This window comes from Anas platyrhynchos, chromosome 2 (assembly GCF_047663525.1).
Source record: "Anas platyrhynchos isolate ZD024472 breed Pekin duck chromosome 2, IASCAAS_PekinDuck_T2T, whole genome shotgun sequence".
NCBI classification, from domain to species: domain Eukaryota; kingdom Metazoa; phylum Chordata; class Aves; order Anseriformes; family Anatidae; genus Anas; species Anas platyrhynchos.
In genome coordinates, this window is record NC_092588.1 from 36205062 (window position 1) to 36231842 (window position 26781).

The window sequence follows — 26781 nt, forward strand, 5'->3', positions numbered from 1 at the left end:
TCTGCTGTGACTATCTCCACGATATATTCTGCTCTGTTTTTGTTGAAATATGCTTTTCAGTTCATGAATGCCTGAGCTAACGGAGATAATGCAGAGACAAATCTCTGGTATTACTACTTGTTTTTCCATTTGTGTGTTTATGATGCACATGATCGGATTCTTTGGCACGACGTCTGAGGCTGGAGGTAGGTATAACAAAAATTAAAGTGTATAGCGTCCCTAAGGAGATGCTCAGAACTGGGCTGTGGCCAACCTCATATATTAAGTGGTTTGAACTTCGTTATTTTGTTAAGGAAATGGATTTCGGATTCGTCACTGATGTAGCGTCGATAACACACGACCACCTTCCGCGGTCTGTTCAATCTCCTCACCGTGGTGGGACACGCACAAGTGCATGGCCCCAGGCATTTGCAGTCTGTGCAGGGTGAAACTGGTAGGGTTTTCAGTGCAATTTTCCGATGTAAAGGGAAGGACATGACGAATGTTGCAAGTGAGGCGGTGGCGGAGCGGGACCGAGCTGCAGTGGCATAGCTGGTGGGATGCAAAGGCTGAAGAAGGCACGTTGGGCGTGGAACGGGCGCTGGGCAGAAGCTCTTGCCACAAGCAGTGCCACCTCCTGAAGACAGGACCTGACGGTGAGCAACCTGGCTGGAGACACTGGTGGAATGGAGACCGAATGGTGACGGGGGAGCACTGCAAAGGGACCTCAAGGCGTGCAGTCACCCATGCAGGGGGGCAAGCAGGGAGACCGGTGACCAGGAGGGCAACGAGGTGGGGAAGATCGGTGCAAGGGAAAACCCAAGGGTTTTCTCGCTCTCCACCTCAGCAAGAGGGGACGATGGAGGGGAAGAAGGGCCAGAAGCCAGGCGGGGAGGAGGCCGGGGGGGGCACCTGCCCTGCCCGCCCCCTGGCAGCATCACGGCGGGCGCAGGGGAGTGCTTGGCACCGCCGGCTTCCTCGGCAGCCCCGCGGAGCCCCCGGCCGGGATGAAAAGGACCGGGGAGGGGGTGGTGGTCGTAAGGGGCGGGGGGTCGTCGGAGGCTTCACGGGGTGGCAGTCCCGGTGCGGGTGGGATCGGGCCGGCTTCCTCCCCGCAGCCGGCCGGCGAGTGGAAAGTTTTCCCGGAGTGACCTCGCATAGTAGGCGCCCGCTAGGAAATCTCATTCAAGTATTTTTGTCAATGGGGTTGGGGAGGGGGGGGGGAGAGAAAAGAGGGAGGGGGGCACCCCGCTCCCCGTCCCCCGGCCCGGCTGACGTCACCGCAGAGGCGATAAATATCTGTTGATATAATTGGCCGTGAGATTTGGGGTTGCGATAGCGAAACTCGGCCCATCGGCGCTCCGACGGGCCCCCATGATTTATTCAGCAGTGGATCGGGGCACGCAATCGGGCTGTCAGGAGAGCGTCAGCTTATTAGGCAAGTTCTGCGTGATTCCAGGAGAGGGTCTAAGCTATAAAAATCCCGCGCCCCGGCTCTGATTAGGACCAAATCTGATCCCAAGTTCGCCACGAGCCGGCTTCCGAGGGAGAGAGAGCGAGAGGAGAGGGACGCCGGGCACCGCCGAGCCCCGCCGCCTCCTGCCCTGCCGCCGCCGCCCCGGGTAGGTGCGGAGCGGTGCGGAGCGGTGCGGAGCCGCCTGCGCTGCGCTGCGCGGGGGCTGGGGCTGGGGCTGGGGCGGGCGCAGCCCCGGCCGCGCATCCCCGGGGCAGGCGGAGGGGATGCGCGGGGGAAGCGGGCGCAATTTTGAGCCCCCCGCGCATCCTCCGCGCCCCGACGGCAGCGGCCGGGACGGGCCGGGGTTGAGTGAGGGAGGGCTGCGGGGCTCAGAGGGGCTCGGGGAGGGCTCGGGGGGGATCAGAGGGGCTCGGAGGGGATCAGAGGGGTCTCGGGGGCGCGCAGGGGCGCGCATCAGCACCGGGACAGCGGCCGCGCTGCGCGCCCCCCGCCGGCCGCGTAACCCCTCGCCCCCATCCCGTCCCCGCTGCAGGTCCCCGACCATGAAGCTCCAGGTGCTGGTGTGCACGGGACTGCTGCTGCTGCTGGTCGCCCTCCTGCCCTGCCAGGAGTGCAGGGCGCTCAGCAAGAGCCCCGGAGCCGCCCACGGGGCTCTGCACCAGCCGGATTTCTTCCCGCAGCAGCAGCAGCAGCAGCAGCAGCAGCAAACTCTGCCCGTCCTGCTCCGCATGGGAGAAGAGTATTTCCTGCGCCTGGGCAACCTCAACAAGAGACCCGCCGGCTCTTTCTCCGCCTCTTCCAGCAGCAGCAGCAGCAGCAGCAGCCACCCACAGCCCCAAGCCTCCGCCACCAACTTTTTCCGGGCGGCGGTGCAACAGCTGCAGCAGCTGCCCGAGCGCTCGCTGGGGAGCCCCGAGGAGGGCGAAGGCGAGGGGGAGGCCGTGGAGAGGGAGAAGCGGTCCGAGGAGCCCCCCATTTCTCTGGATCTGACTTTCCACCTCCTCCGAGAGGTCTTGGAGATGGCCCGAGCCGAGCAGTTGGCGCAGCAAGCCCACAGCAACAGGAAACTGATGGAGATCATCGGGAAGTGAAGCGGCCCCTCCCCGCCTTGCCAAAGAGATTCCGCGGTTAGCACAAGAATAATTCCACACTCCGATGTACCATAGTGCTGCTCTGATGTCATCTCTTTATTTTTATATAGCTTTAAACCTAGAAGGGTGTACTCCGAACAGCCTCTGTCCCTTGACTAGCATGCACGGCCGCCTACCAAGTGCAGAAACACGAGTGTCGTCCGTAACCTCCCCTACCTTTATTTATTTCTCCATTTCCCAGTCTTTCTAGTGGCATCGCTGCGTAGGGATGTGTGAGCATTGGAAGAAATGTCGCCGAGAAGCCAGATAACTTTCCTGGCGGGGGCAGGGAGGTGGGAGGGGGAATCTCTGTAAGCTACTTTAAATCCACTTTTTTTCCTGTAAACATTTTCACAATAAAACATCTTTTCAGCGCTCGGTCAATTTTGTTGTGTAAGAGAATGTTTAATATTTATATTTTTAATAAAAGCTGCAAATAACGATGGCTGGCTAGACTTTCTTGCCTAGGCACCCCGGGGCGAGCCCCAAAGCCGCCCCCGCCGTGCGGGGTGCGAGGGGAGCAGAGCGGAGCGTGGTCCCGCACGGGCTCTGCTGTAGCCCTAATTACGATTAATTGCAATTAGCACACCCCAGCCGCTGCAAACGGCCCCCGGCCCTCACGGGGCATTTTGGGGAGAAACGGCCACAAAGCAGGGCTGCGGTCCCAAAGAGGCAGGGACCGGGGGTGGCACCGCCAGGCTCCCCCGTGCCCCCCGGGGCCGCGCAGCCCCGTCCCCGACGGCTCCCTCCGTGCGGGGCGCTGCTTGCCCAGGGCTGTGCTCGGCTCTTTCAGCCCCTGCCCGGAGCCCGATGCCAGGTCCCTGCGGCACTCGGCCCCCCTGGCAGCCACCCGGTGTCCCTTAAGGGCTGCCGAGAGCTGGGGCCCCGTCCGAGGTGACAAAAGGCACGGTGTCACCTTCAGCAGGTCTCCCGTGCGCGAAGCTGCTTTGCACGGCTCCTCTCCTGCCTTGCAGGCCGGTGTTCGCCCTTCCCACGCTGTGCCGTGGGGCCTGCAGGTGAAAACCTGATGGCACAGCTCTGTGCCACCTCACTGCACCTGAGGTGCTCCCTAACATCAGCCCCACACGCTCAGAGCTGTCCTGCATGGGTGCCTGGCACACACATCCTCCTCGTCCCTCCCCACCCGAAATCTGTGCAGGTGAGCATCACCCGCTGTGGCTCAGCAGGAAAAGTGAGTGCAGGGGGAGAAGGAAGGAGCAGCGGCTTCCCTCAGCCCTCCTGCGCTCAGCCTCTGCGGCACGGGATGTGCTGATGGATCCTGAGGACCACAGGTGGTGCCCAAATGTAACCCAAATGCGACTTTGGGGTGCTGAGGGGGTGGCAGTGGCACCGAGGTCACCCCGCAGGCTGGACACGGGAGGGTACTGAGGGGAAATGCTGTGCAGGCACAGGATGCTCCTGGTGAATATCACAGCAGCGTTTTAGCTAATATCAGTGAAGCACTTACACCTACACGGGGACGTGCCAAAAAGTGAGTGAATAACAAAACAGTAGCAGTGCTCATCCTGCAGCTGTAGCGATGCTGCTTTTCCCTTGGAAACCAGAAACTGGAAAATACTCTGATACACTGAAGTACAGCAATTTGTCCCCATGCTCCCACCCCTGTCGCGACTCTGTCGTCTCAAGGGCCGGGCACGACGTGGAGGTCAACTGAGTTCCCGGGAACGAAACGTGCTCGGATGTCCCTTTCCAGGCCAGCTTCTTTGTCGATTCCAGCCAGGCTGCCTGCGCTTGCCGTCCCTCGGAGGAGCACACCAGAAGCCAGCCGGAGTGAGTCATCATTCATTCAGTGAGTTCAACCAGGAGAAGGAGAAGACATGACGAGCCGGCTCGCCACCCCTCTCATTGCTCACGGGAGTTTCCTCCGCTCGTCCTTGAGGGGACGGTTCAGAGCCGGTCTGTAAAGGAAGGAGAGGTTGGCAAAGGGAAGATGAAAAGATGGGCTGCATTAAAATACATCTGATTTCACAACACGCAGAAAAAACGGAGTGAGGTGGGAAAGGGGGGAAAGGCAGGGAGCATGGAAATTTGGGGAGGCCAGCCAGACTTCAAACACCAGAGTAGGCAGAGGGACTTTTGCCACAGACAGCGGTAGAAGAAGGATTGCACTGTGTGAGCGTTGCACTCGTGCAAAGGGCTGAGCCCTGGTTTGGACCTCTGGAATATTATCGCAATGAAGGTGATAACTGCCTGCTTAGAAGGGATCCCGAGCCAGCTTGGCTTGTGGAGCTGGGTCTCCAGATTGATGTGGACCTGAGCCAAAAGTTATTGTCAGTGCACTGCCACTCAAAGTGATCCTTGTTCTGCTGTCATGAAATCTGCCTTGGATGTGCTTTATTTTATTTTGTTTCTTTAAAGTCTTTTAATAATAATTTCGCTTCAGTTTCACTCAGACCAAGAACAGAAAATAAATAAGAGAGAAATATAAGCTGCTGATTCTACTCCCCAGTGTAGAATAAAGAAAATCCGGGGGAAAAATCTGCCTTTTATTTGCACAGGTATCCTACACTTGCAGTAAAAAAAAAGAAATCTGGACTGGATGTGCTGTCTAGCTAAAATATAACAATTACTAATAATTGTTGTTATATTTTAAAACTAGATGGACATATAATAGGCCAATATAACATACTGAAATATTTTTACTAGTTCCAATGTTTTCAGATTCCTTTGGCAGAGAACGAACACCAGCTTGGTGAGGGTAACCTGATTTGGTAGCTAAGGGATGCCTTCTGTCTTCATCGTTGTAACCACAATTTAACAAGAAATACAGAGGATTTTTCCTCTATATTCCTATATATGTACATACATTATTGTACATTCTTAAAACTCAATTATTTTTATGAGCTTCGGGCCAATGCTGCCAGCCTTCTCTATGCAGGATTTCACCTTACTCCGGGAAGTTCAGCATGATCTCAGGAGAACCATTTGGTGTCAGGATATTACTCAGGAGAGGCAAAATGCCAGAGTAGTGCTCTCTGAATTTTAACTCATTGCAGACTTTTATTCTACTCCCCTAAAACAGAAAGTTACCGAAGCGGTGATGCTAACATACATATCCAGGAACGGACAAGGAAGCAGGGATGCTTATGAGGAATGGAAGCACAGGATGATGGTTTTTCTTAGCATTTGTGTAAGTACTCAGTGTTAAAATGTACCATAGGAATTAGTGCGAAGTGGTGGCATGTTACGTATAGATGTATAGTATATCTATACGTATCTATAGTATATATAGATATATACTGGGCTTCATTCCAGTTACTACCTGTTTGGGCATTGTGACACCAACAGACGAGACACAATGGGGGTATGAAAAAGTAGCTCCCTATTTCTTTACTCGTATCTGATTAGATTTCATAGCTCCTTTTTTAGACCTAGATCCTCAGGTGCTCTAAACTGGAATAGCCTTATTTGTTCCAGCGAAATAATATCTGAGAATCTACTTTATTGTTGGAAACATGCACTTATCTTTGATTTAGACTCATATTTGCCAAGCAAGGCACCTCTGCTACTCACTGCAAAATAGAAAGGATTTTTATGGACAGGTATCCTTCAAAAGAGCATTACTTTCCATGCTAACTTTTTAATGCACCCTAATGAGCACACAAGTGGGATGAAAGATCTGGGAGGAACAGCTGCCTACTCGAACACAAAAATCCCTTTTCAGCAGCGCTGGTGAGGAGGGTTGTTTCCCAGGCTTATGCGAAAGTATTGCAAAGAATCGGGCCCATGGGGCCAGATCCTCAGCTGGAAAAGCACGTAGCTGATTGAGCCCCGATTATAGAGATGTGACTCTCAGACCTGGAAAGTGCTGAATGCAAACCTTTCAGCCGAAATGTTCCAACACAGATTACAAAAGTCAGGTATCAGCAGTAAATACATGGCTAGACTTTCAGAGTCATAAGGGGTTGTGTGCTCTCCAGATCTCAGTAAATGTGGGAGCGTAGGTGGGTTATTAGTCCTCCGTGGTGTTGAAAATTTTGCCCTTTATTTTTGGAAGGACACCTGGAGTAGCTAAAAGTAGTTTTGAAATTGGTTGTGCAATTTTGTACACCAAGCCCTCAGCAGTGTGTGTGACCAGGCATGGGGCTGACCTGCAAAGGAATAGGATTGGCAGGAGGTTTAGAACATCATTTCCTGCAATTTCATACTTTTTTACTTAGAACCACAATTGTAGCTTGCCGTTTGTCTTCTTATGCAAGACGGGCTTTCTATACCACCTCCACTTGCTATTCCAACAAGCCAATAGCCAGAAATATATATTAAACTAAGCTCAGCTCTGAAGGAAAGAACGATCTATGGGCTTAAATTTAAGCAGCTTTTTTCATAGACTTTGAACCTAGCACGTTACAAGAAAGAAAGCCTTGGTTGGGAAAGGTGACTGCATTCCCTTGTTAACCAGCATTGCTGGTGCTGCATTTCAAACAAAACAATCTTTGTCTACATCACTGACAAAACCGTGTTTCATAACGTGTTAACTCCTTCATACGCTGCTGAGATGGCATCTTCCTGTGTCAGCAAAACAGCGCCGGAGCTCCGGCACGTTCCCACTGGGTTTGGCTGGGTGAAGCATTCTCTCCCTGCACCTCGCTGGACTCAGCAGGCTGCCAGGCTGCAATACCTCGATGCGCCTTTCCAAGAGCAATAACCCACCATCACGCCCAGCCGGCAGTGAGGCAAGTGCAGAACTGACAATGGGGCTATTCCTTGGCTTTTAGGCTTGTGTTTTCACACCTGTGACACTTCAGGATTTGTGCTCTGAGTCACACATGCTATCCTCGTGTGAAGCAAGAAACCATCAAAGGGTGCCAGGACAGACTCTTTCCACATTACTAAATCCATTTTCCCCTTCCAGTGGCAGCTCACACAACACAGAGTAATACAGTGTGTTGGATTTTTTTTTTCCCCAAAGGTTTTACAAATCTTTTACAAAGATTTCACCTTTGTAAATATTATTTATTTATTTTTTTAACTAGGAGGTGATTCTGCAAGGCAGAAAGCAGAAGCAGGTCCCCTCAGCATCAACAGGGTTTGGGCATCCGATCTCCCCATGAGTTCTTGCATCTCGTCCCGGATCAGCTCCCTTGCCCTGTTCCTGCAGTCCCTCTCCACTGCCAGGGAAGAGCTTTCTGCTGAGCCTGGCTCAGCCCTTGCCACTTGCCTTTCAGAGGTTTCAGATTCAACACTTCATCGTGTTTGTCCATTGCTGTTAGGTAACTGCTGCTAAGCTGCTACCTGAGCTTTATCTTAGTCTTGGAGATCTCATGGGTAGGGCTTGTTTTTCACTTTACCTAGAATAACAAGCCCCAGCCCTCTATTTGGGTCCCTAACAGCAATAAAGAATAACTGAAGTGTTTACCTCAGATTACATTAATCACATTAGGCCAATGCTGAGAGAGTGCTGAATACTTACACTTTGATTTATATTTTCCCTTGTGGTGTCGAGTGACATCAGATGATGCTTTTAATAAGCACCAGGAATTTTCACCAGGCCAGCTCATGAAGCGGGGAGGGAAGCACACCCTGCATGACTGATGGTTGGATTTGTTTTCCGCCTAAGCGAAGCCCAGGCTGGAGTTTACATGCCAGCTCTGTGGAGGTGCTGAGCAACCACAACTCCCACTGAAAAATCCATTTAGCACCCCTCAGCAGCTGGCACGCTGGAATTTGCGTGGATAAACAGTATAAGGATCTCGGGGTTTAGCAGATGAGTCGTAGCAAAGTTATAGGTGTTCAGCACTTTCAGCATTTGCTTCCTGAGGCACAAGCACTACTTAAATCCGTATAGGGTTTGAGCAAAGGGTGTGGAGGGAGGAGAAGAGTGAGTAGACTGATTTTATCACAGACTTTTTATTGATTAGGGCCCAGCAGTTACCCTATTTATGGTGTAGGAATACCAGGCAGTCCAGGCCTTGTAGGCATTTGAAACATAATGACGTCCACACGCTGTTTTCTGTTCTGCCACTGCTAATCTCCATAGCCTTTAGGTACAAAGACTGGGACCCATATTATCAAGCTTTAGTCATCCAGAAGTGAGATATCTGGTCAGACAAACTGCATTCATTCCCTCTAGTGGGAGTGATGAGAGAAAGGCACCACCAGAGGGTGATTTGTGCCCTCCTACAAGAAGTGTCTGTAGCGTGGGTTGCCTTCTGAAGGCGCCCGGTTCTCCCTGCTGACTCCAGAGTCACTGTTGGTGACCAGGTTAGACTAGGTCTGGCTTTTAAATAATTACACAAGAAAGGTTCCACTCAAACACCTCAGAATATCACAAAACTGATAGAAAACGATGAACTTTGATGGCACCATCTCTCTTACAAGATCAGTGCCTCTTTAATTGATGAGGTAAGGATGAAAGGTGCAGGGTCTTTGTAGTCTTCTTCATTTATTTTTTTATTTGTACTTATTTTTGATTATTTCTTATAAAGCAGGATCTGGAGAAACCAATTTTATAATGGACCTCTCAGAGGTTGTGTCACATCAGCTTGCAAGGAGATGTGAGAGCAATGATAGCTGAAATAGTTGTTTCCTATGGAGCTGTAGATCACCCAGCAGTATGTTTCATCTGGCTTGAACATGACTAAATGATCAGAATTTTGTCTAATTAGTCCAAAACTAAAAATGGTCACTGGCTTTATGCTGGTCATAGGAGAATATATTGTGCCTTTGCCAGCAAAGCAAAAAATTAGACACATTTTCAAAAGTTCTCACATTTTTTGAACAAATACGGTCCTTCATAGTGATTTTGAAGTTGAAGACTACTACTAGTCAAAGACTTTGTGCCACCTGAGTATGATATTTCTGACTTGGTGCTGAATTCTCCAAAACTATATTTGCCACCTTGTGAAACCCTGGTCTCAGTGCTGATGGTCACAACGCGAAAGGTCTACATTTACACTGAAATTCATGAGGAGAGAATGCATGTGGCTTATTATAACTCAATATGCCCTAGAAAAGGGGTTTATTTCTTACAGCTATGTACATGGATACACTAATTGGTTACAAGCAGCCCTCTCATACAGCTATATCAAAGCTTGCTGGAGCAACAGCTCCCCAAACCAAAGAAGGTTCTGCCCTTTGGCTCCCCTCCACCCCCTCCTGCTTTCCCTCCATGTTCCACTGGCCATTTGCACTGCTGCAGCTGTTTGCAGGGCAGCACTAAGAATGGGAATGCCACTGGAATGACATCAATTTTTTGTTGTTGTTGTTTTTGAGTTGAAGAGTGATATTTTTAACCTGGACCATTTGAATGATTTGATTCCAACACAGCCCAACAAGCAGCTGCATCAGCACAACTGCCATGCCAGTGGTGGCATCTAGGCAGGAATAAGAAGCAGGGTCATTTGGCAAAAAACTCCCATACTCCTAAACTACCTTTGATGCCAAAAAAGAAAAAAAAAAAAAAAAAGATCTACACCGTTAAAGGTATGTGAGCTATGCAATGCCTTCATTGCCTCCTTTTGATACAGCACAATTGCAAGAGTGAATTTGTAAGAAAATATGGGTCTTGGAGGGAGAAGCAGTGAAAATACAAACTTTTTAATTCTATGGTTTCTCTAGCCTCAAAAAAGGAGTAAGAAATTAAAGTTAATTCCCATATTTTTTTCTAGCTTGTTTAGAAACAACCCCTAGTGTTGACAAGAACAGGCAAGATTAAAAAATGCTAGCTGGTCGCAAAGCCATCACAGAATCTGTAGGCTATGTTTGTCTGCCTCAAATGTCAAGTGTTACACTTCTGGCACTCAACACTTCCAGGCAGCGGAAACAAAGGGAGCACAACAGGTTATTTTTAAATGGTTTAAACTTTAGTTCAAGCATTTTGTTTTCATATTTTTAATGCAGTCTAGCTCCTTCAGCAAAACACCTGGCAGCTGTCACATATATCACAACAATACTCTTTCAGGCTAAGAGGCTGCTTATTTTGCATGGATCTTTTCTTTTTATTAGTAGGAACCAACAGAATGTTCTCTAAATAATTGCTACGATTACCTGCTACAAAAACACATATGGTGGCAGACAAAATAATATGCAAAGACATATTGCATATTATCGATGGAGACAAACTCCATCAATCACAGTACTAGCTATGTCACTTTCTTAACAGTGGTTGACAATGAATTTTAAAAGTCTATTGGGAGAAAATGTTTTATTTCAGTAGATTTTCCTTATATTACAATTAACAGGATGTGGCTAATGTGTCTATTGCAATGTCTCTTGCATAATGACCTGGTGATTTGGTGTCGTTAAAGACACCAAATGTAGTTCAGAGGAAAACAGGCCAAATAACTTATTTGGTGTAGGATTTGCACACCTCCCATAGGATGCCAAGGTCCAGGCACTTGAACCGGTAGTGAAAACGGTTTTAGAGAATAGTGTAAGGGGGTGGCTTTCTTCTAGCTGGCAGTTGGGAAAAATGAATTCCCTTCTCCATGTAACCAATCTTTTTCATGACTCAAAAAAAAGCCAGAAATAAGACACATTTTCAATATTTCACTCATTGCTGCACCTTACCGGAATTACTTTTTCTTGAGAGTAATTAACAACTGACCTGCATAAAAAGTAGTCCCACTAGTGACCAGGAAAATGAAGGAACCCCAAGAGGGGAGTCTTACAGGCGTGAATGTTAAGTCTCAGTCTTTCCTGGATTTACAAGTATCCACACATCAATCTTTGTTGCTCTGATGGAGAAGTTTTTGAGGACCTCCTGATCAATGAGTCACCTATTCTAAACATAGCAATGAGCCACCTATTCTAAAAACATAATTTCTGCTATGTTTCCAGTCCTGCTGGACAACTGTCTAGCAAAGGAAGAATCATCTTGAGAGGCTGCAGGAGTAAGTGGCAAGCACTGGCCACCGGTGCCAGAAAGCTACTCATGGCTACCAGCTCTCTCCTCTTCCTCCTACTCCTGCTTCATCAGATAAGTAAATATTACTTCACACCAACAAATTAAACATGAAGTAAAGACCTTCCAAGAATGCCTCTGTGGTACTAACCCATCTAAGCCATGTTAGAGAAACTTTGCTATTAACTTTCAGAGAAAAGGAGCAGGTCTAGTAATGGTTTAACGTCACGTTTGTGTCTTTCATATATTCTTTCCTTTGAGTAATGTGGATTGTTGTAAATTAAAGCTTTTTCTTCTTCTGCAAATGGTATTTTTGTAGAGCCAATGAATGAGACACAGTGCCAGTTCAGACTCTGACTCACACCAGAGCTCCATTCACTGGATCAGATAACACAGCCAGCATAGCGGCGAGGTGTGTAGACACATAGCATGCTTTAGAAGTTGGAGCACTGCTTATTCTCACATCACGAGTGACTGACTTAGTTGGTTTGGTGTGAGTGAGTGTGGGGTGAGCTGTCCACAGCTCACATTCTCTGGGAGACAAAAATTACACTGATGTAGATGCAGGAAGAAAAGCTGCAATGTCAGCTCAAGCAACTGGTGGCCATTCCATAAAGTCACTGTGTAGCAGAAACAGAAAGTCTTTGCCACAGATAAAACACGTCTCCTTCCTTGCCTGTTGCATCTGCCCCTTTTCCTATGTGTGCTTGCTTTTCCATATGTTTGGTTGCCCAAATCTCCTTAATTCAACCACAGCAACTGTATCTGGTAGCCAAGAACTGTACTCCAGTCATGGTGCATTGCTCAGCTAGCAGCACGGTGACTGCCTGGGCAGATGTCTGCGGCATCACATCGCAGTCTGTGCTCACTCATTATTAGCAATGCTGGCCTGCTCGCACAGTGCTTGGCCAACTTGTGTGTGAGATATTAAATCAAGCTTCCTTCTGCCCATCTCGCACTGTTCCCAGGTGAAGTCTGTGGAAGCTGTGATAAATACTGCTCTTAAGGCCTCGGATTCAGTCACAGTTATTGACCTGGTTATTATTGCTGCAGGGCACAGACCACAGGCAGCTGTCACCAGAGCCAAGCTTGGAACTGACCTGCACCTGGGTGGACACAAATTCCTTTAAAAAATGTCTGTTTATTTTATAAAATTAAATTACAAAATTGCACATAAATATAAAGATGAATGCATTTGAAAAAGTAAATCTGCTGCCGGTCATTGAAAAGCTCACCCTTACTGAGGGAGGAAACAACAGCCACCTTTCCTCAGTAAGGCATTTTGTAATAGAGCAAATCAAACAGCAAGTGTGTTTCATCATGAAAAATAGCCTCTTCTTCTGTGAGCAGAAATGCTGAGCCAGGAGTGCTCTGAGAGACCAGGTCTGTTTATCAATCACCACCTCTGGTGGTTGAGATAGGCTCAGGCAGATTTTATAGGGTGCTCTCTAAATGAAAGAGAACAATAGGAAATTCAGATCACTTATTCTCCAGCACTGTGAGATCCTCGTTCTCTGTTCAGTGAAAGGAGAAGTAGGCGTGACATCTATGTGGGACATCTAAAGCCTGGTTTGGATATCATGGCACCAATCTATCTCCATTGGACAGAAATCCGGGATAACAGGCTGTCTGAATTAGTCATTAGTCTCTTACTTAATGACCTGAAGATTATCCTAAAGATGTCAGGAATAAAAACCACCTGAGAAGGGATCTAAGACAAAATCAGCTCTGTGTTTGATATGGCCCTCTCCTTCTCTCTGTTTCTTTTTGGATGCACACCAGCCATCCACCCTGCCCCTCCATGTCACTGCTGGGTGGGTGCCAGGAGGACTTTCACGACAGCTAGTCAGATAGGCTGGTGTTTAAATATTGATCCACCTGGGAGGGTTCAGAGACAGCAGGCACTGCTTTACGTGGCTGAGCTCACAGCTACACCGAAAGCCTGAGCTGTCTCCAGGTAGCGGGATGACAACCAACCAAATCTTTTACAAACAGGCGGCCTGTGTTGTTGTGACACAAATCGACCACAACATGATGTAAACCAGCAACTGCTCATCCATGATTAAGAAATACTTTTTGTTTACACTCCATTTTCCTTTCAAAATGCCCTAACAATGAACAGAGTGAGCAATGCTTTGAGGAAGAGGCTTAATGGAGGTTGAATTCGGTATTTAAATGAGCTAGTTGCTGAAAGACAGCATCTAGGTGAGCCCGGCTTTGTATTAATTTAAACAGCAGAAATAATTTTGCCCATGCTGTCATTGTTGAGTCCTATTGCTTGTAATGGACTGAAAAATGAAATATACATAAATCAGATGGTACCTATGACTCACCAGACAAATCGCAGACCAGACTATTCAAGGTAAAACTTCAGGTGAAATATTTGCCACTCATATTAATTATGAGAAACTGTTGTCTGAAAGCTGGCCCTAATACATTGCCCTTACGACTCATCACTGAATCACTCAGATAATTCTCAGAAGCCAGGGAAAGTGAGGTGTTAAAAGAGGAGCAATCAAGACTTTCCTGATTTTCTCTGCATGCGTTCACTAAATTAAGGGAAAAAAAAATCTCACCTTAAGCACAAAGTCAAGATGCAAAATGGAAATTTACAAGCAGAATCTGCCTCCAACTAAATACCAGCCTGAGTGGCCTCAGACCTGAACATTACACCCGAGTCCCAGCTCAGTTAGCCAACTTACGAAGAAGCAAAAGCAGAATTTTCAAAATGTTAACTGAGGATTTTGCATACAAGGTCTGCCCTATATTTTAGCTACAGGTTGAACACTTTTTTTTTTTTTTTTCCACACAGTGAAATTTAAGAGATATTTAGGAAGAAGCTTCAAAGAGAATTCAGCTGGGGCTTGTAGGCTAGCTGGTTCATGGGTCTTCTGCAAAAAGTTCAGCTTTACTGACAGTAGATGACCCATTTTTCATTCAGTCAAACTGGGCAGATTTTTTTAAAGTGTACAAGCATGAACTCATCCATTTTTTTACCTAAGATACAGTCCGAGTGTATCCAGAGGTAGATGTTAAACACCAAGCTGCATTTTGGTCTCTGAACTCCCAGGCCTTCAACTAAGTACAGTTGTTCAAGGGAGCAGAGAGCTTTTGGAGCAGCAGCTGGCTTCCTGGGCTACCTCTGCTGCTGACACTCACTTCTTGTCCTGCTCTAGGGACAAGCTGTGTGGAGGCTGTGTTGGGTGGGCCAGAGGGGAGAGAGACCCTTGCTTAGTATCATTCCCCCAAAATCCAGCCTTGCAAGGCTGTTCTCTCAAGCAAGCCACCCCTCTGTGGGAGCTGTTGGATTTATGAGGGTGACTTAGCTTGCTTACCTGAGCAGAGTGGCAAGACTGAGTTTCCAGTTTACAGAAAAGAAAGGAAATGGATATTTGCACAGCCAGGCACTCATACCAGAGCAGCACTGCTCTAAAATGTAGACCCACACCTCTTAAAGAGTGATGGAGGAGCAGAGGCACACGAGCAGTGAACACAGCCTGATCTTAGGCTTATTTTCATTTTAAATTGTCTTATTTCGTCCATGTTGTCTGCATATTGACATGACAACCAATTGGCTAAAGCTTAGCTAAATACTGACCCCACTGGCATGTGATTTAAAGCTGTCTCGTGGAAAAAAGTATGAAGGATCACCAGCTGAAACTGAAGCGTTCAGCAGCAGGGCAAAGACAGCTACGGTACATGAATACAGAGAGGACCGTCCCTATGGTAATTTTGGCAGATGGCATAAGGTTGCAGGCAAGTAATAGAAAATTTTAAAACTAATGAAACAAGATTAACATAGGCCACTCTATTAGTATTTCTCCTCCCAAACAGCTCAGTCCTGATTATATTTTATATCCTCATGGAATTAAAGCACTGTACTTACTGGCAGCAAAGGGAAATTAGATCAGAATATTGTTTGTGTATGATTAACTTGCATTTCCTTTCAAACTGTGTGTGTGCGCCTGAGTCCTCCGGAACCACAGACAAACACTTCTTGATGGGAGATCTGAGCAACAGCCTATGGGGTCCAGCATTTTCTCTGGGGTGAGATAAACTGGATAACCAGAGACCTAGGTGAATACAACACTCTCGCAAATGTACATGGTGTCACTGCGTGAGAGATGTTGTCTACAAAATTTGGAGTAGGAAAAAATGAACAGACTTTTCCTGATTTATGTATCCACTGCCTTCTATTTAATCAGACTTAAAAAATTTGAGCAGATATAAAGTCTTTGGGGATCTGCCCTCTGCCCCTGACAACACAAGGTTTTGCTATACAGTACCCATCCCTATTGATTTTGGAATTCCTCTATTACAAGCTGAGGGTCAGAGTGGTTCCAAATGTGAAGGTATATTTAATCATTACTCATTCCTGGAAAGCTTTCTCCAGCTATCAGAGGTCTGCACAAGTGAACTAAAAGACAGAACTGAGAGTCGGCTTTTCAAGTTTGGTTTCCTGAAGCTGGGCAGCAATATGGGCTTGACAGCTGGGAGTATTGAGCATTTGTAGAAGAGACAGATATTCAGCAGTCCTGAAATCCTGTCTTACTGCTAAGGGTGACTCAATGTATATCTAAAAGTCAGATTTATGTGAGACTGAAGGTCCATGTCCCCTCCAGGTGCACAAGTCCAAGGGTTGGATGTCATGAGCATTTATAAAGCATACACACTATTCTTCACGTGTCTAACGCTTCACAACTATATGCCACTGGAAGCATCCTCCAGGTTAAACGAGCACAAGGACACATGCCTGAGTCCTGAAATGCTAAACACTTGAGTGAGTTTCTTAAGTCTAATGCACAAAAGGTGCACTTTTCTTCCTATCCCACTTAGCCTGTCGTCTGAGACCGAACACACGAAGACAATTTCAGACTGGATAAAGGTTTGCTTCACCTCCCTCTGTAACTTGTCACACACACCTCCTCTAATCTTTCTTGTTGTTGTTTTGGACTCCGAGATCTGTTTCTCCTGTGCGCTGGGATGGGCTGCTTGTTAATGCCGGTGCCATCCTCCGCTAACACATGGCTCCCCATGGGGGCGAGGCAGCGCACGGATCTATTCCTGCTCCCGGTGTCCCAATCATTCATTCACCCCTGGCTGTCAGCCGCAGAGGCTCAGATTCACTGCACAACATCTCCCTAACTTCAGACGCTGAGCAGAGGCACCTGGGTTTAGAGAGATGTCACCTCAAACTCAGCAGGTGGATATGAAGAGGGTGCCAAGAGTGCAGCAGCCACCGGTAGAGAGATGCCTCTCTTCTTCCACAGAAGCAAGCCACAGAAGCTGCTTGCGGTGACCATGCCCCTGAATTCCTCGCTCCCTGGAGTGGGATGTGTCTGTAGTGTGGAGGTCCCTTTGTGTGAATCACCTCACGCTGCCCCTTCTTAGACCAAGCAGGCTGTAAACCTGTGGGCTGCACCTCCTGCTGCCCGTCCTGACTGATAGACCCTTCTGTATGCCGGAGGGAGTGACGCCGATACCGTGGCTCACAGCGAAGTGAAGTGACCCTTCAGTAAAGTAATTTGGGGTATTAAGAGGGAGAAGTGACTTCGTGCTGCTCAAACACAAGGAAATCCCTATCAGTACATTCCACTGAAATAGCCTGAAAATAAATCATATGCTGCTTTTATGACAGTCATACAGATTTATATTATTATTATTATTATCATTATTATTCTAAATTATTATTATCATTTTTATTTCCAGTAGTTTTGTTATTTGGCTTTCAAACAGAAAGAGAAAAGGGCAGTGACCTGATATTTCACATGACAGATAAAGACACATAAAGTGTCTAAACAGCCACCTCACCACACATGGGGAAGCAAATCATTTTTATGCAAATAGAGTCTGCGACCAAAATGTCTTTCTTCCTCACCTCCCTTCTATTTCATGATTAAATAAATCATAAAGCTGTCACTAGAGACCACACAAAAAGAGGTCTCAAATGGCTGAAATGAGAGCCTTCTGCATTGGTCTATTTTTAATTTCAAAAGGTATTTTGAATTAAAAAAGAAAGAGAGGGGAAAAAAAAGAGCATGATGCTATTCACATGCCTGATTTCCCAGGAGTACAAGCAAGCTCTATGTCCTCTTGTAATAACATAACAAATTTTCAAAACCAAACACAAATAAATGAAAATTAAACGGTGCTCCGTAAATTTAATTGAGATTCACAGTGTCCGATGCTTTTCAAATTCAAATTACCACCAGACAGTGCAGCCTTTTGCATAACTTATGTAGATAAAGCACAGATGATAGCTTCTTTTTCCCTCTGTTTTTTTTTTTTATTTATTTTTTTTTTAAGGAGAGACTTCAGTCCTAGTGCTGGAATTTTTGCACATAAAAGCTGAATAGTAATTTACCATTTTTCACAGAGGCACCATATCGTGTTGTGCAATGCTTGGTGTGCAGTACATAAAATAAGCACGGAGAAACAAGTATTTTTGTGTTGAATAATAGACCAAAACTGTTGTGTTTTTTTTTTTCCCTGTCATTAGAGTGAATGCTCAAAGGTAACTACTGTTACTCTCTGTCAGAGGTCTTTGGTCTTCAGTAAACAAGATTAAATGCTGTAGTGATAACATAATTCTCCGCAGATCAGCTATATCGCTTTGGAAATTGAATATAAATATATAGCTTACCTACAGAGGGTGTGAATTTGGACCTGGAGGAAATAAATCATGGACCTTGTCTACAAAAAAGGAGCTACTCCAGAATAGAAGTTATGGAACAGATAAGGTCTAACTTACAGTTGTTCTGTTGTTTTCAGGACAACTTCACTGTGCAGTGAAGTTCCTAGTCCTTGATCTTGTAGATATTTCAGCTCTAATTAGTGTGATGTAAGGAAAAAAGCCTTTGCCTACAGAAAAACATGTACTAATCATGATTTTTGCTGTGCCTCAGTATAGAATGGACCTTCTTAGTTTGGATCTACCTGGGGACAAAAAAAGGGAAGAAAAAAAGAAAAAGAGTATTCACAGCCTGCTCTGGGATCCACATTTTGGAAGCAGCCCCTCAATTTATGACATGCCCGCTAAAAACCCGGGGGTGCAAAATCCAGCCCTAGCTTGCTCAGCTTTATTGCTATGAAAAGCCCATTTTCAAGACATTTTTTTTTTTAAGCGCAGATACTTAAAAGCACACGCACAGCCTTGGGTGGTATCTGTGCGATGGTAGTCCCATCTAGTGTGTCTGGTGAGATTTAGCAGTGCTGTCATCTTCCACCCCATGTCACTGCAGGCTTGGGGCACCTCCTTCCTTCTAGTGAGCCCTGCTGTGGGCACCACAGCGCTCATTTTTGGTGTTTTTTTTTTTTTTTTTTTTTTTTCTTGGGGAGGGAGCTGCTACGTTGTGATTCACTGATGAAAGCACTGCTCATAAGCAGTGCCCTCGAGCCCATAACTGTGTCGCTGCATCCTTTAGGGGTAGTTATAGGGAGAGTTTGTAACCAAACAACCCTGGATGCTCCGAGAGAGTTGGGCTCATCCCTCATAGCGTGGGGATGTGTTTCAGGGCCACATTGGGTGGCTTGGGCTCTGCTCCCTGGAGGGGACAGGCTGCCTCCCAGTGCAGGGTTATTTGGTGGAATTTTCTTCCTGATGTTTACCCCTCTGATGAAAACCATCACCCTCCAGATTTTACTCCATGATTTGTTGCATTTAACAAGCTCAGCTCGTCACACCTCACATCAAACCTCAGGGTCTCTATCCTGCTGGCCAACTGAACAGCAACTGAAATAAAAGCCCATGGACCTGCGGAAGTAAATTTCCCTGTCCATTTTGAACCAGGGGGATGCAATGTTTAACCATGCAGGAGTAAGCCGAAGGGTGGTGTTCTGAAGGTGAGAGGAAGGAATGTTTTAGGCAGCTTGACTTGTGAACCAGCATGATGTTTTTGGATGGGGGGAAACAAAAAAGGGAAAACTTCCTTTAAGACCATTTAGGAACATCACCAGAGACACTATTTGAACAGTTAGTTAATGGTAAAATGAAATATTTCCTACCCATGAAAGAACAAATGTATTGAATCAGATTCCAAAGATGATGTAGTATGATTAGAAATGCCAAAAGTGATATGCAGAATGCTAACTCCTGTGAGAAAATAAGAAGAATGCTTCACCAGCATTGTCATAACACGAACTCGTCATTACCACTACGCTTGGTGAAAAACTCTGTTTCCACAACACTTTTCCACGACATTCTTTAAATGGAGCAAGGGAGTAAAAACAGTGTTGTAAGGAACATCAGCCAGGATTTTTGAAAAATCAGCCTGCTTGCCATTGGAGAGTGGGTTGTGTCAAAGTCACATGCAGGAAGGAAACAAAGTTCACATACTGAAAAATGACCAGTGGCACGCGGCAAGGCCATTTTGCTCACGATGCAGACTCATTTCAGCTCAGATCCATAGCTCTGATGTGGCATCATTCCTCCACCCCACCTACCTTGGTCTCTCCAGCTTTCCTGTTCTTCAGCACACTCTGCACCCTTCAGCTCCCCATGCTTTCCCATTCCTCCCCTTGCCTCCAGCCCAGGGACAATCCCATCCCCAGCTCTTTCTTTCCCCCGTCCCCAGAACCATGTGCTACTCTTCTCAACCTCCTCCTCCTCCCAAAGTGTCAGTGTCACTCCTGAGCCTAGAAAATATCAAGACACAGCACCCACAGATGCACACAACCCTGGACTCTGGCAACCTTCCCACTTGCCTGTTTTCACTCCCTGTACATGTACCTGGCCATGAAGAGAGCTGGGTACCACACTGCAGCTGACGTGACTGGAAACCACGTTTCAGAAATTTGGCCACACCAAACATTAATTTTGCTCCTCTATTTGTTGCTGGTAAATTAGGACCCCAAGGAAGCAGTCTGGAATCAGGCAAACCCAGTAAGGATTTTACCTGCCTATGGTGAGGCTTGGATGCCCATTCATTAGTGGAACTGATATACATGTAAAGAAACAGCAGCAAAAGATTTTGTTATGAATTTACCTGTTTTTGCCAGCTCATTTGGAATATCCTTAAGAAGACAAGGTCATAGAGGATTCTATAATTTTAATATATATATGTATATATATATATTCCATATTCATATCAAACCCTGACTTGAAAAATAACTGCTGGAATGTGTGGGTCAAATTTTTCTCTTGTTATGACTGAAGTCATTGAGAATCCTCCCACCAAATTCAAGTGCCACTGCATGAAGCCTGCAGCCAACAGTTAAGTGTCCCTTTTATCACATCTGTATGAAGCCCTTCTTCTGAGTTTTGCCCACCACGTGATGATTTATTATCGCAGAGCTGCTCATGTATGCTGAATGGTCAACTTATCTTTTGAGGAAACAGCACTGAAATATTTACTACCCACTTGTGCTTTTCCACATGCACACACGTACTCTCCTCCTGTCACATATGTACAGGTAATATCTTTGTTAAATCAGACAGCTTGAGCCTGATGTCTGCAAATCAGGACAGTCTGATTTGGAGTGCTGCTAATGGGCTGGTTGTCACCCACTAGAGCAGGAGCAGGTGTGATGTGCAAATGCTTCACACACAGTCCCCTCAGCTCTGCTTCTTTAGTCTTTGACCCATGCAAAGTTCACACACATGTGCAGAAGAAAGAATATTCAAATTCAGGTTATCCCAACTCTAACATTGTCATTTTAAGGGAAACAGCCTCTCATACTTTATGACATTAATCTTTGTAATCTCATCATGCTGCTGGTAGTCCAGCACGGAACTGGAATATGTTACCATGATGCTCTCCTTTAATCAAGTCACAAGGAGGAAACCCTCTGCAACAGATCTGAACCCAGTAAATCGCACTGCTTACTGCTTGGCCACCAAGCACACTAGGAAGCACCAGGTATTTGCATGGTTTTGTGTACACAGGAAAAAGCTGTACACTCCAGTTGCAGCCACCAAGCTGCAAAAGGCAAAGCCAAGCTGCAGCTGCTTGGTGTACACGTGATGTGCACAGGCTTTCAACAGGTGATGAGAATAATCTCATGCACGGGATCTGTCTGCTGCTAACACATGCAAACTTCTGATGGGCAGAGGCATCACAGCCTTTCTGACAGCTCCTGAGCGTGTGTGCAAGCAACTCAGGTTAGGTGCACTGGCAGCTAAGCACAAACAACTGCTGGCATGCTCCTCTGAAGCTGACAATCAGCCTGTCACATATTCCAATCATCCGTAAACCCAGGGGACCGGCCAAGAAGACGATTTAGGCTGCTTCCATATTTCTCAGATTATTCTTTAGCATGCAGAGGAAAATGAAGTCAGGTTTTCCTCAACAACTGCTGCACGCCACAACCCTCTGGGGTGAGCGCGGTGGCACTGACCTTGGACGTCGCTGCAGTGGCATTACTTTCCTTACCGCTCCCCGGCGCGCTTTCCTCCACTGCTGCCGCTTCTGGGGCTTCTGCCTTCTTTGCACTTGTTTCCAGAGAAACGGGAGCCCCTACTTTCCCCAGCCCGCTCCCGGGGGTTGAGCTCGGGCTGCTTGCTTGCCGCGGCTGAGCCTTATACCAGCTAGGGTAAAACAAGGGGTCGACGGTTTCTGCCGCGGGTGGCACTGGACTGTCAGACTCTGCAGTCTGTTGAGAGCCACTTGGTGTCACAACCTCATCCTTAATCAGGACAGATAAAGAGAAGAAGAAGAAGCAGAGTGCACCGCGTTACCTTCCTGCCGTAGCCAACATTTCTCTGCATGCCGTGTTTGTTATATCTCACTGCAAGGAATGTATTTGCCCTAATATGAGGTCCAAAAGAATCACAGTCAAAATGCACAGCAAAAGCAACTAACATTTGAATAACACAAAGAATATAAGTTACCAGAAGAATAAAACAGGAGGGCAGGATTAGCAGGGAAGGGGACCCTGACTGAAAAAGGAGTGGGCAAGCTGTTCCTTAGTCCATATTGTTGTATTTTTGGGGCCCATTTTAAAACCATTTCTAAGTCAGAAATAACTCTCTGGAAGTCATCTGAGACACACGGTGTTAATAATGGGCATTGGAGGAGAAGGAGGCCCCGTGTTTCAAATATACTGTCCAGTGAAACTCCAGTAAAGGGATAGAGCTGCCTGCCAAATTACAGGTGTTTGATTAGTTACTGTATTTCATTCCATACACAGATAAAGACACAACCAGATCCCAAAACTATAAGAAATCCTGCATAAGAGCCTCATGAACTGTCACCAGCCATGAAGAACAGGTAAGATACCTTTGAATGGTGTTTTGGGTTGAGAGCAATGCATTTGCCAACAAAACTGTTGACATGAACAGTCAGATAAGGAGAATACAAAGACAGTGGACAGAAACGTTTGCCCACCAGCCTTGCTATCAATACACTGACCAATTTCAGTCACATTTTGCTGGGAAGAGGAGCAGTCGGATGAACTGCACCTCTCTACTTGCACCAAGCTCTCGGGCTCACTTGCATGATACCTGCTATCACAGCTGCATTTCTGCTTTGCCTTTCTCACACCAGAAGGCAAAAGCTGAGATACAGGTATCCCACACACTGCAACGCACATGCCACGGCGTAATGCACATCTGACCAAGTCATGATGGCATTTCACAATTGCTGCAGCAGCATGCCATACATTTTCCATTTTAGCCTTAGAAGTGAGGGACTTGACATTAGAGGTCAGGCTTTCTTAAGTCTAACTCTTGTTTGATTGTAAAAGTACATCTGTTATGCTACAGAAGTTTAGTTGAATCAGTGCAAATCTTCAGAAGACAAACTTTGGTTAAATTGAGAAAACCTGACTTAAGAGCATCTTCACACAACTGGTGCAAACCCACGTATGCTCTTAAATCAAAGCAAGACTCAATCTATAGTATTTATTTTCCTTCATTTTATGTGGAAAGCTTGCAGTAGTCAACAATTCACCAATTCCTCTCTTGTTTTTACACTGACCTCTCCAAAAATCATCAGAGCTGTCTCTAGCTACTCAGCAACTTCACTGGGCAAATTGCATAAGAGCAGAATCTGCTAAATTAGTTGTATCTATGGGCAGCTAAAGTAGCATATGAAGTATATTTTTTTATATAGTCTTTGAGAATATGCAGCAATTATAGCCTCATTCTAATCGCGTTCCTTAAGAAAAAATGCTGGCCTAAATTATTCACACTCTGAATCTGCTTGCTGCCAGGTTGTAACGTTGATAGGCTAAAAGCAGTTCCTTTTTCTGCTTGGTGTGTGATATCCCTTCATCCACTTAGACGATAGCCCTAGGATGACCAGAGCAGAAGAAGGTAAGTGCCATTCCCAGTAAACAAGATTAGAGGTATGATCTAAAAACTGCTGGTGGAAAGCTCACTGAATCCACTGGGAATGCCAAATTCTCTTAGTATAAATATTTTAGCAACCATTTCATTTATAACAGTTAGTCTGAGTTAAAACACAGGACACAGCAAGCAGAACATCCATTATTATATGCTTAACTCCCAAATTGAATCTCTTTTATTTATATCTTATGTATCCCATATATATTCTGGTTCATAAAGCAAGGCAATTCTTTGCCCATCAAGCAATCTTTACGCAGGACCGGGTACAGTCATGTGCATCTGTGAAAGGGCAAGAAGCAGCTTTGCTCTCCAGTGCCTGGACTCTCTTAGCCTTGCTCCTGAGACACGGTGCCCACGGGCTGCAGGTGAGGGTTTTCTGGCTCTGCCAGACAGCTCAGCAGAGCTGGCAGGGCAGCGGGGCAGCAGGGGCAGTTACCTGGCCAGCTGGGGGGGCAGGCTGTGGTGCTGGGGCAGGTTCGGCTGGGGGCTCGACTGCTGCACTCTGTGGTTCAGGATCCTGCTGAGGTGGCTGTGATGCTCTCTCAGCCCCTTCCTCCTCCTCCTTCTCTTCTTCCTCCTCTTCCTCTCCTGATGACTCTGTGTGGACTTCATCCAAATCTTCCCCATCCACTGTCTCCTCCTCTTCCTCTTCCACCTCCTCCTCTAAGGGGACAAGTATAAAAGGAGCACCAGGTGAAGATTACTACAGTTTTGTGTAATGGAAAGGCCATTTACAGCACAGCAAAGCTACTGATGATCCACCTCCCTGGCAGACGTGAGGAGCCTGCACGGGGCACAAGCAGGAGTATCAAAACAGGGAGGACACCAAACGCGCATGCTTTAAAGTCTTAAGCTAGCCCTTCCCATGGGAGGGAGGGCAGAAAGGCCTGTTCTCCTCAGTTATCCTCATGAGGGATTTGCAGTACGGACCTGCTTTCTTTCATGAGAGGATAACTGGTCTGGCACAATCTACCAGGCAAAAAGTATCTCTTGCAATTTTATTTGTTTTAAACACCACATAGGCCATACGGAATTTTACCAGGTCAGTGTTTTACCAGTTTACCAGTCCCTAAAACCAGACTGTCAGACTTGATCAAACCATAGGCTGTACATCCTACAACACATCCTGTTGTCAGTATTCGTGGTTGCTCCCTCATTTCCAGAAGGAACTCTCTAACAATGTGTTTTGTTTTGCATAATCATGGTATTCATCCAGACAAACATCGGATACTGTTCAGAGCCATCCTGGTAGTTCAGAGAAATAAACCTAGATGGATGCATTAACCTACAAATTGACTGCACTTTTTGCACAGGCTGTGGTTCTGCCTGAGACTGTAGAAGGAATGCAGATCTACAAATCAAATAACACTCTTGTAATGGAGAAATATGCCTGCAGGCAAACATTCTCCTACAAGCAGAGTGTTAAATCTCTGCTTCCACACCCCCTGCATGCAGAGGACCTCACTGACTGTAGCAGGACTGAAGTCCTGATTGCCAAGGCTTTACTAATGCCTTGTCCCCAGGAGGTGGGTGTCACATTCCCAGTCTCGTGGTAGGGTGCACGAGGTCATGGTCTTGGCAAGTGCACGCAGGTGGCAAGTGCACACAGCTGTGGCTGATCACAGGGACAAACCGGGCATGAGGCTGCGAGCAGGGACTGCCCCTCACAGCACAAATCCCTGCAAGTTCACGGCCCTGTGAGACAGCATCTGATCCTCTGCTGCTGGCTGGTGCCATGGCTGGTGTCCCGCTATATGGACCCAAGTCCCAAGCAGAGTTAGTCCACGGGTCCCATCTTACAGACCAAGACCTGCAGCAGGCATGTAGGGTCTCTTGTAGGGACCAGCCACATGCTCTGAAGTTAGTGTGAGTTGTGGTGTGAGAGTAAGTGATAGGTGCCAGCAGAATGAGTCTCAGGCGTATGCATAAGACTTAACTGGGCTGACAGAGGTAAATGTGGATGTATTAGCAGAACCCTGAGCCAGCAAGAAAATCGGAGATATCCAGATGACCATTAGTAGAAGAGATGAGAACTCTCCTCTTTTAATAGGAGAGGCCTGCTTATTTGAAACACTCATGTCCATTAATTTCTTGTGGCTTACCCTGTAAGGTAAAGCATAGATGAGCCTGGGTTTCAGGCTGCCTTGTCAAATGTAGGATCGCAACTTTGCTTAAGCACATAGACGTATTAAGCGTGTCATGATGTCGCAAAAAGTGACATCACAAAATGTTAAATATATGAAAGATGATGACAATTTTTGCTTACTTCTATAACTCTGTGATTTTGAATTTTGATCACATTTTTGTTACATTTCTCTGTTAGTACAAAATAAAAGTGTATGTCTTTTCTAAGGAAAGGAGTATTTTTAGTAGTAAATTTTCTATTTCTTTAATGACTTTCTATAGCAGGCAGGCCATACAATAATAGCATCTCTTAGGGGGGGAAAAGTACTTTATAGACTGAAATAAAAGCTTACTGTTGTGGTCCCTTCACATGAGGAAGCAATAAAGATCATGCTCTTAGGAAAATCTTGAGGCAACATAATAGGTAAGATTAAGGATGTTGACAGGTTATGCGATTTTTAACTGATGATATTTGGTTTTGATTATAATTGAAACAAAATGGTCTAATTAACCTTGGGATGGACAGAAATATCTGACTCAAGTTTTCCTGCTCTGTATCATCATGTAAATTACACACAATTGCTATGTAAGAAAGCAATTTAGGTGAAATAATTGACTTACCTCTGTCAAAATCAATTTCTCTTATTATCTTTTCTTCTCTACTGAGGTTCACAGTGAACTGGTTCATATTTTCATACCCATCCTCTATTTTTTCCATTTGAAATCCTTTAGATGCTTCAGTAATTCTAAAACAGAGAGATTGGTTGTTTGCATTTGCAGATAAATTTCCAATTTGTAATTCATTATAAAGATCAAATGTCATAAGTTTAAATACTTACTTTTGTAGCAATGTTTTGGCATTCTGTGAAAACAAAAAGGAAATAATGGACTTCTTAAATGGTTCCATTTTCTGAGAGACTTT

General features: G+C 46.1%; 2 protein-coding genes across 5 annotated transcripts in view; one reads left to right on the forward strand and one right to left on the reverse strand.

Annotated features, from left to right (window-relative positions):
* The first annotated feature begins 1205 nt into the window (after nt 1-1205).
* On the forward strand, nt 1206-2628 carry CRH (corticotropin releasing hormone). Its single transcript, XM_027452300.3, has 2 exons — nt 1206-1601; nt 1989-2628. Exon 2 carries the CDS (start codon nt 1999-2001, stop codon nt 2545-2547), a length of 549 nt encoding a protein of 182 aa, XP_027308101.2. The 5' UTR covers nt 1206-1601; nt 1989-1998; the 3' UTR covers nt 2548-2628.
* Nucleotides 2615-26781, reverse strand: part of TRIM55 (tripartite motif containing 55) — a 42326-nt gene continuing 18159 nt past the window's right edge. The window contains exons 6-11 of one of the 4 annotated variants that reach the window (XM_038174280.2): nt 26699-26721; nt 26481-26605; nt 24172-24398; nt 21785-22072; nt 19454-19541; nt 2615-4505 (exon numbers count right to left, since the gene is read on the reverse strand). In XM_038174280.2, the coding sequence (XP_038030208.1) occupies nt 4495-4505; nt 19454-19541; nt 21785-22072; nt 24172-24398; nt 26481-26605; nt 26699-26721 (762 nt within the window). In that variant the 3' untranslated portion in view covers nt 2615-4494. The remainder of the gene's footprint in view (nt 4506-19453; nt 19542-21784; nt 22073-24171; nt 24399-26480; nt 26606-26698; nt 26722-26781) is intronic. The other 3 variants (XM_027452297.3, XM_005019331.6, XM_021272323.4) reach the window with 3 other exon arrangements.

Coding starts and splice junctions, on each gene's coding strand:
- CRH (XM_027452300.3), top strand. CDS start 1,999: ATGAAGCTCCAGGTGCTGGTGTGCACGGGACTGCTGCTGCTGCTGGTC.